The sequence below is a fragment of a genome, unplaced genomic scaffold, assembly GCF_019419815.1.
Source record: "Pyrus x bretschneideri cultivar Hongxiangsu unplaced genomic scaffold, Pyrus_bretschneideri_v1 Contig95, whole genome shotgun sequence".
In the NCBI taxonomy this organism is placed as follows: domain Eukaryota; kingdom Viridiplantae; phylum Streptophyta; class Magnoliopsida; order Rosales; family Rosaceae; genus Pyrus; species Pyrus x bretschneideri.
The window spans coordinates 476,758-485,732 of NW_025999837.1; the positions used below are offsets into that span (position 1 = coordinate 476,758).

The 8,975-nt window shown below is 37.7% G+C and overlaps 1 protein-coding gene across 1 annotated transcript; it reads right to left on the reverse strand.

Moving 5' to 3' along the window:
• Positions 1–587: 587 nt before the first annotated feature.
• LOC103934101 (inactive protein kinase SELMODRAFT_444075) lies at positions 588–5,801 on the reverse strand. Its single transcript, XM_018644198.2, is given in 13 exon segments — positions 588–1,054; positions 1,180–1,329; positions 1,416–1,563; positions 1,665–1,741; positions 1,845–2,005; positions 2,120–2,318; positions 2,320–2,606; positions 2,609–2,836; positions 2,839–3,158; positions 3,303–3,397; positions 3,485–3,639; positions 4,159–4,936; positions 5,547–5,801. Coding segments are annotated over 12 exon segments (2,202 nt in total). The 5' UTR covers positions 4,340–4,936; positions 5,547–5,801; the 3' UTR covers positions 588–853.
• Positions 5,802–8,975: the final 3,174 nt, after the last annotated feature.

Here is an 8,975-nt window from a genome sequence, read left to right on the forward strand (position 1 = left end):
AGCATTGTGACATAGCTTACAAAGTGAATTAAGGCAATTGAAATGTCACAAGTATGATAAGTTTAGAGGTGGAAATCTGAGTAGCTTGAATGAGACCTTATTTGACAACTGTTTCAGGTCAGACACCCAAATTTGGCATCAAAATGAAATCTGTAACTCAAATCACTGCTTCTCAATTATCTTTAACAATCCATTTCAGTGATTCAACTCCAATTCTTTCTTGGTGATACTGATGATACGAGGGAGAACGCAAAGGACGCGATGAAGCAACGAGCAGTGTGGGGACTCCAGTTTTCAGATCTGAAGTTTGCGCTCTCTGCTCTCTTACGATAAAGACAGAAAGGGGGTAGGTTGACAATCTTCAAAATTTCATTTAATGGGCACTATTCACCTGTTTTTCGGAAAAAATAAGTCGGTTTTTCAAAGCTAGATCCAAATTGCAATGAAGATGAATTGAAGCAAATTCCATCTCAGTGAGTAGCTGTTATTCTTCTCATCTCCATATAGCGTTCCGTCGTTTAGAATCATTGCATCGGCCGAGCTTTTCAATTTGCCCGAAAAACATGCGCATGGCTAACGGAACACGATTGAAGACTTGAAGTGGTATTTTTCATTAGATTCACCAATAAAAGTTTCCAAAACCTTGCTATTCTCTTCTTTTTACTATACAGAAGTAAAATGCAGGTGGCATTAACCAAAATATCAAAGGAATTATGGATTACGTTACAAAAAGGAGATCACATCTTTAGTCCACTAAGTATGTGGTAGTTCTAAAAGGCGAGCGCTTCGCAAATGGTTTTCGCATGAAGTCCGCCCTGCCCTGTCCCTCTCCCTAAAACCTGGCCTTAAATTCTCAAGAGAGCTTCTCGTACCCTTCCATCGCCTCATCTAGTAGCGGGCCGCTATAATGTTCCTTCTGCCGCTGCTGCTGCTCTGACCAAAGTCGGCCACTCCGGCATCCCACATCCTGACCATTCAGGCATCCTACATCATACCCGGGCGTTGACATGTAATTTTTGTCCATCATCATGTCACCTTCTAGTATGCGCAGAACCTTAAAGAACACGAACAAACATGTCTTAAGATTCAAGATAGGTTGCCTATAAAGCCTAAAAGTAAGCTGTAACTGCTAGTCATTAGAACAAGTTGGGATGTCTTTTTTCCGGAGTTCCTCTTTACCTGAGACATGCGAGGCCTAGATTGCGGATCCCGCCGTATACATAGCGACGCAGCGTGCAGCATGCAGTAAACCTCGTGTTCGGAATAGAAGTTTTCAAGTCTGGGGTCAATCAGTTCATCAATGTCAAATTCTTCTAATAACGGGCGGGCCTGTGTTGGATCAAAAGTTATAAGCAATAAAAATCGAGCAACAGACAAGAACAAACATATGATATCTACAACTTGCTTTATCATACCCATTCAGTGAGACATTGCTGCCCTTTAGGCCGGTTAAGGTCCACAGCTTTTCGCCCTGTAACAAGTTCCACCAAGACCACCCCGAAGGAATAAACATCAGCCTTTTCTGTAATTTGACCACTTTGAGCATATTCAGGAGCCAAATATCTGCAACACAGAACAAATCATCAGATAAATGCAAAGCAGCATATAACAGAGTTGGATGGAAGGTGAAATGGCATCAGCAAGGGCTGTTATTTGAGATTTACCCGAAAGTTCCAATTACTCTTGTGTCCACACCCGTGTCCCCATCAGGCTGCCACCTTGCGAGGCCAAAATCTCCAACCTAGAAAGAAAAGTGGATAAAGTCAACAACATTTTTATCTACTAAGTAGCTAACGAAATACACAATTCATGCATCTGAAAACAGGACTAGAAGTTCGCAGTACCAGTGGCTCAAAATCATGGGTGATCAGGATGTTGTTTGGTCGCATGTCACGGTGCACAATGCAACCCACTCTGCATTCTTCATGAAGATATCGTAGCCCTCGAGCTGCCCCTACAGCAATCTTTTGCCGTGCAGACCATTCTAAAGGCTCACGATGTCGCCCTGAAACAGACCCAGAAGATCATTGTAAGTACGCAATATAGTTTCACAAAAAATTGACAGCAAGTATCATTCCATACAAAATATGTTTACCGCTGTCGGAAAAAGAAATATTACTGTATAGATGAGAATCCAATGACCCATTGCATATATACTCATAGACCAGCAATCTTCTTCTGTCCTCAATACAGAAACCAATCAACATGACAACATTTCGGTGCTGAGCACAGCTCAGGACTTCTACTTCTGAACAGAACTCCTGATCGCCCTGAGAACTAGCCAATTTGTGTTGCTTGACAGCAACAGCCTGGCCATCCTGGCAGCATCCCTCTGTGAACAGAACCAAACCCTCCCTCAGCCAAAAAATTGGCTTGTGAAAATCCTCCGGTAGCAAGCTCTAGCTCTGCATAGCTGAACCACCTTGGAGGTTTTCCAAACACAGGTGCCTTGTGTTGACATATTGAACATAATGGAGGGGGGCCTGGAGGAGCATTTCTGGACAGTGAAATTGCTTCTCTCAGATTTCCGCTGAACTCCATGTCAGCTCTATGATTGGGCATTCCAATTCCAGCATCTCTATCAATTTTCGAAAATTTCAGTAAAAAGCCTTGGTAGTAGATGCTTTTGAGTTATCGTTACTTCTGTGTGAGCTTTCTTCCATGTGTTGCAAGGATGGACGATGAGAATCAAGAAATTCAGCTATCAATGGTTGGAACCTCATACTACCTGAAGATGATAAATGTTCACTGTCTGTGTCTGAACTACTGTCATCAAGAACTTTGTTTTCTTTACTAACTAATGATTCCACTTTCTTCAGATCTTCATTTTTTCTGGAATGAAAAAAGGTGAAGTTCCTGGATCTGAACTTGACACCGATGAGGTACCAGCCTCGGTGGCTGTGAATGGTGTCCCAAGCTCTGGACTACTAGTTGGAGTCACAACCGGCCCTCGAATGGAACTCAAAGAATCATTCCTCTGCTTGGGATGTTTATCAGACCCTGCACCATGCTCAGACAGCAAGGAACTGGCCAATTCAGGTTCCTTTTTAGATGATCCATTCAAATTCAAGCGAAGAACTTTTGGCTGGGAACGCTTCATAACCACAATGTTGCACTGCAGCTCTTCCATGCAGTGTTTTTCCTCATGTTTTAGATGTCTGTAAAAATCACAAACCCATTAATGTTTAGGCAAAGGTATATAGTTTCAACGCAAGACATGGTGATCCAGAATCCTGTTAATAAAGTAGTAAACTACAAGTAATAATCCTATTTGTGGAAAAGATAAACAAATTGAGCATTACTTGTCTAAAACAACCCAACTGGCTTGAGCTTTTTTAGCCTCTACCGCCACAGAACCAGAAGGTGATCCAGAAATAATTTTTATCTTGACATTTATCTGCAAAATAGTCAAACAAGGCATCAATATACATGGAAATGTACGTGTTTAATACTAATAAGTACTATTAAATATCAATGAACTTACCTTATTTGGATCATAAACTTCATGGAGCTGAAGGATCATCTGAGAGCAGGAATCTGATATATCGCATTTCAGCTCAGAGGTTGTTCCCGTATGAGACTTCCGGTGACCATTGGCGCAATCCCCTGCAAATCTTGGGAAGCCCCATAACTTTTTACCTGAAAATTGCGGAACATGAATAAGTTGTCAGCATCAAAATTTGTAACATGTAAACAAACTGCAAAAATGGAAAGAGTTGCTGGATTTAGAGCTTAAAGACTAAGGCTCGATTTCAGAATTTTACTAAAACTAGAGTGCAAGTCTTCTTTCATAGTAATTAATAGAGTTGTGTACTTGAACAATTCAATCAAACATCCTGATAACCTCCTCAAATAACTCAAATAAATTCAAATTGCATCGTAAGCTGTAGTCACAGAGTCGATAAGAAACATACAGGCAAGCTCACCAACGAAGAAAACATTAAACATTAACCGATGAAAAAGAATGAGCTACTACACAGTCCTAATGGCAATAAACAGAGAGTACCAACCCCTTTTGAAAGTAGGATGGTGTGATCTTTTGCAAGGTAAAACTAAAGAGGGAACTATTAGGATCTATGCGTTGAAGTAAAACGCACCTATTATGTATTCATTAAACACGAAAATAGGCAAAAATTAGAAAAGGAAGCGTAAAGATACCAGAACTTTGAGAGGGCACAACCACAAGTAGTGTTATACAGTCACCAGGTTGGACAACATGAGTCAACGCCCAGACCAGAGCAGTCTTAGGAACTTCCTTCAAGGCCTTAACCGCGACGACAACCTTCTCAGCGTCATCGGAGCCCTTCTCCTGCTTCTCCCGCTTCGGTTCTCGACTCATTACCAAATTTTACAACACACAATTGCAAAATCACCTTCCTTAAAACGTTCAATCTCAAATGCCCTCAAAGCCAAAAGCAAAGACACACATCCAAACGAATATTTCCATAATTAGATTGCCCCTCACTGTTCTAGATTCCGAACATATACTATCAGACATGCACCACCATTCCGTCTAGCAACCTAGCCGCTGTAGAACCTGCACTGAAAAGACCCTTTTACCCAAGTCACCTAAATTCCCAAGAAACTAACTTAGAAACCCAATTGGGGTCCTCACTTTCTCAAACAGTACAAAAATTGGCATCAATATGTTCCAGTTCTGGACACCCTTTTGGCTCTGAAAGCAGGATATTGATTCTCTACTTCAAAAAAAAAAGAAAAAGAAAAAACACAACAGTGCTTTGCTTTTGCAGTTTCTGACGCCTAGCAACGATGAGAGAATCAATGCAGAATATGCAAAGCGACACAGAAGTATCAAACTGCTTTCGATCCTTCAAATAATTGAGGGGTGAAACAAGTGGGGCAAAAAGTAAAAGCGGCCAAATCAAGTTCCTCAAAGAAAAAGCTTCAGATTTTCCGAGCCCACAGCATGATGTACCTAGAAAGAACAATCAAATCAGCAGCAGCAACAAATATGTAGCATATTCTGTACAAAATCAAACAATTATGGACTGCAAAATGGTTGAATGGGGTCAAAATTAACAAATGTAAACTCAAGGTCCCGATCCAAAAAATTTCTACTGGTTTTCCTCAGTTTTCTCAGCAACCAAACAAATATCAAGAAAAATCAAAGTAAAAACTATTAAATTTGTACCAGCTAACATAAAATATTTTAAACCCAAATCAGCAGAACACAATATGCCTGAAATCTTTCCCAACCCACCACCCCAAAAATTCAGAAAAACCAATACAAAATCAACAATTTTGGAGAAAGCCCCATTAACACCAAGACTAAGCCGGAAGAAAATACGGCATTTTACAACCAGCCCCACTTCACCCACTACGTGAAAACCATTAAAAATCCAGAAAATATTATATAATAAAATAAAAAAGAAAAAAAAACAGAGCTTCTATAGGGACAATATATCTATTCTATATATAAGTATATATTTATATATGGATTAAAGCTTGAAAAAGCGATCAAGATTAAACCCAGCAGCAGAAATTACCAAACAAAAGAAAAAAAACCAGAAGCAAAAAGCCATTACCAAATTCAACTCTTGAATTTTGCTCTTCCTTCACGGCAGAGAAGAAGAGAGAAAAAGAGAAAGTGAAAGTAAATCTTTAGGGTTTGTGGGGATTGAAGAAATGAAAGATATGTCATAAATGGTAATGCAGGGAAAGCTCCTGTGAATGTGATAAAATGTAAAATCAAAATCAATGAGACAGAGACTGAAGAGAGAGAGAGAGAGAGTCACTGAATACAAATATTTACTGCATTGTTGTACAAGCTGAGAAACAATAAAAACTCAGACACACACACAAAGATGAGAGAGAGAGAGACAGCTCACACGTCAGAGAGTCAGACCAAGAGAGAGGTGGGAGGAGAGAGAGAGAGGTGTCACTGTAATTTTCCGCAGTGGATCGCCGTCGAGGAGTGAGCTGTGAAAAATACCCCTAGTTCTTAGTTTTATTACTGATTTGACCTTTTTTATATTATTGTTTGGGGAGCGGGAGACCGGGTCCTTGCGGCTTCGTTTTTGTATCTAAATTATTTATTAATAAAACTCTTATTAACCAAGGTAATTACATAAACATAAATTTTGCTTTTTTTAAGGGAAGTCTAATAAAACATTCTTGGTACTGTTTATTTTTAATAAAAATCTACATTTATACATTTTTCTGATACTATTCATTATACCTTTAAAAAGAGCTTTTCATTAAAAAGAATTTTTTTTTAAACTTTTCGTTAGTTTTTTTTTTTTTTAATAACAACTTAATAGCTAAATTAGTATAAAATGTTTTCTTTTAATAAATAATATTATTTACATTAACCTCATAACGAATCGAATTAGCAATAATATTTTTTTAAACTAATCACACATTATAATTAAAAAATTAAATAAAATAAGATTGTTCACATTAAGTGATTGTGGGTATTTGCTAATAATATGTATGGCCCAAAGCATTGTTTGGTTGCTCTTTTTGCTCTTATAAATACGACTTGAAGCGGTTGTCTAGGGACAATTAATTTAGATTTCAAAAATGTGGTTGCCCGCTTAAAATTTTCTTTTTTTTCATTGTTTCACACAACAATATATATAAAAGTAGTCTTTTATATAAGACTACTTTTATAGTTGGTTGAACTTTATGGGAGGATTTCTGACTTGAGGAGTATTGCATTTGATAGTTGGTTGAACTTCAATGGGCATGTTTTCTTAGTCATCATGTGACATATAAGACTCTTCGTAATTGCTTGAATCAGTAGTCTCACTTTCAGTAGGATGAACTTCATTTCCTTCAATAGTTCCAAGAGTTTCCATTTCTTGTATGGACTCTTCAGCCTTAGGTAAAGGATAAAATTCAAGAAACAACTTCCCTAATTGGAGGCATCAGTGTGTTTGGTAAAGTAAGGACTTGTTTCATGAAACTTTACATCATTTGAGACGACAAGTTTCTGTAATTTTGGGTTATAACACTTGTATCCTTTTTGTGATGAGTAACCAAGAAAGATACATTTGCTCGCCCTAGGATCCAATTTGTCTATGTGATGAGACTGTATGTGAACAAAACTTGTGCACCAAACACCCTAAGGTGAGACAGTTCAGTTTTTCTCCCTTTCAACACTTCCATTGGAGATTTAAATTTCAAAACCCTACTAGGAAGTTGATTTATGAGATATGCATTAGTCATAACCCATTAAGACCAAAATTTCTTTGGCACATTCATTTGGATCATTAGAGCCCTAGTCTTCTCAAGTAAATCACATTTCTTCCTTTCAGATATGCCATTTTGTTATGGAGTGCCTACACAGCTTGTTTGGTGCATGATTCCATGAATGCTCAAGTAATGTTTCATGTTATGGGACATGTATTCAGAACCATTGTCAGACCTAAATGTTTTAATTTTGAAGCAAAGTGATTGCTGACAAGATTATGAAAGTTTTTAAAAAATTCTATGACTGCACTTTTGGCTTTCAAAAGATATAACCATGTAACTCTTGAGAAATCATCAATAAAAGTTACAAAATATTTATAACCATCAAAGGATTAAAGAAAATGTCCCCATACATCAGAGTGTACAAGTTCAAAGGCATGACTAGACTTAGATAAAGATGAACCAAAAGGAAGTCTAGTGAACTTAGACATGTGGCAAGTTTCACATTGGATTAACTCCTTACAAACATTGGGAAACAAGTTTGACCAAACCAATTTTGAAGGTGAGCTAATCTATGATGCCATAGGTGCTTATCTTAAGCTAGACTTGGTTGAACTTGAATTGCCTTTGGAATTTGGAAATCCTTCGATATGTAATAAAGTTCATCTAAAAGGAACCCTTCACCAATCTTCTTCTTGGTGACACAGTCTTGAAAAATTACAATGTGAGGAGAGAATATGGCTAAGCAGTTTAGGGCATTTGTGAGTTTTCCAACAGAGAGCAATTGAAAAAGACATGAAAGAACAAACAATGCACTAGACTCAATCTTGTCTGACATTAAGTTAATCTTTCCTTTCCCTAAAACTTTATGGTTTGTGGCTCCTGAATCTATAACCCATACATCATGCAAATATTCATTTTTAGAGTAGTTTTAAGAGCTTGCAATATACCTTGCTTGTCCTTTGAAGGCAGGCCTTCATTGTTAGCCAAGAACCTGATAACTCATATATTTCATACATTTATACCATCCATCCCTAGTCCCTTTGTGATATTTTTGAGTTAAACTAGTTGCCATTTTACCCTCTTTTGTGTTAGTGTGCAGCTAATCGTATTTTGGAGCTCAGTTGAGGACAAATAAGGCAAAATGGTGCTAAAAGTGGAGAATTGAATAAGATGCCGATGTTGACAAAGAATTAAAAGTGGACACTGAATATGGTGATGAATATGGTTCTTTATAAGACCAATAACAACAACAAATGTGGGAATTAAATGCCCAATTACTGGGATGTATTGGCAATCTGTAATAGCCTCTTTAACCTTATAAAACTGAGAGTTTCACTTTTACATAAGCTTCCCCTTGGGGTCGCCCATAGCTCCCTCTCTTCTCTTTCTTTGGCCTTCCAGAAACAAAATCATTTCTCCATTCACCATCCGCAGCCACCAAAGAAACCACGCAGCCGCGCTGTTCTTGGAGAAGTTCAACATCAGAATTGCTTCAAGGGGGTTTCTTCTATGAACTTTAATTTCATTCATGTCATTCTTGATATTTATATATTTTGTAATCATGTTGTGTAAGTAAGTTCATAGTTAGGGAATTCGATGTAGCCTTGCAAATCTACTCTATGTTATTAAGTTAAAGTACTCAAATTACCAATTTGTGTTCTTGTTTCATTCACTGATTTTATAGTATAATTTTTTTGTTAATCTTAATGTTTGATCACCATTAGGGCTACTTACAAATTATTTGATCAAGGTTATAGTACAAATCATGCTTAATCTTGGTGGACATGTGAATGAATGAAGAAACTGCTATTCGTACA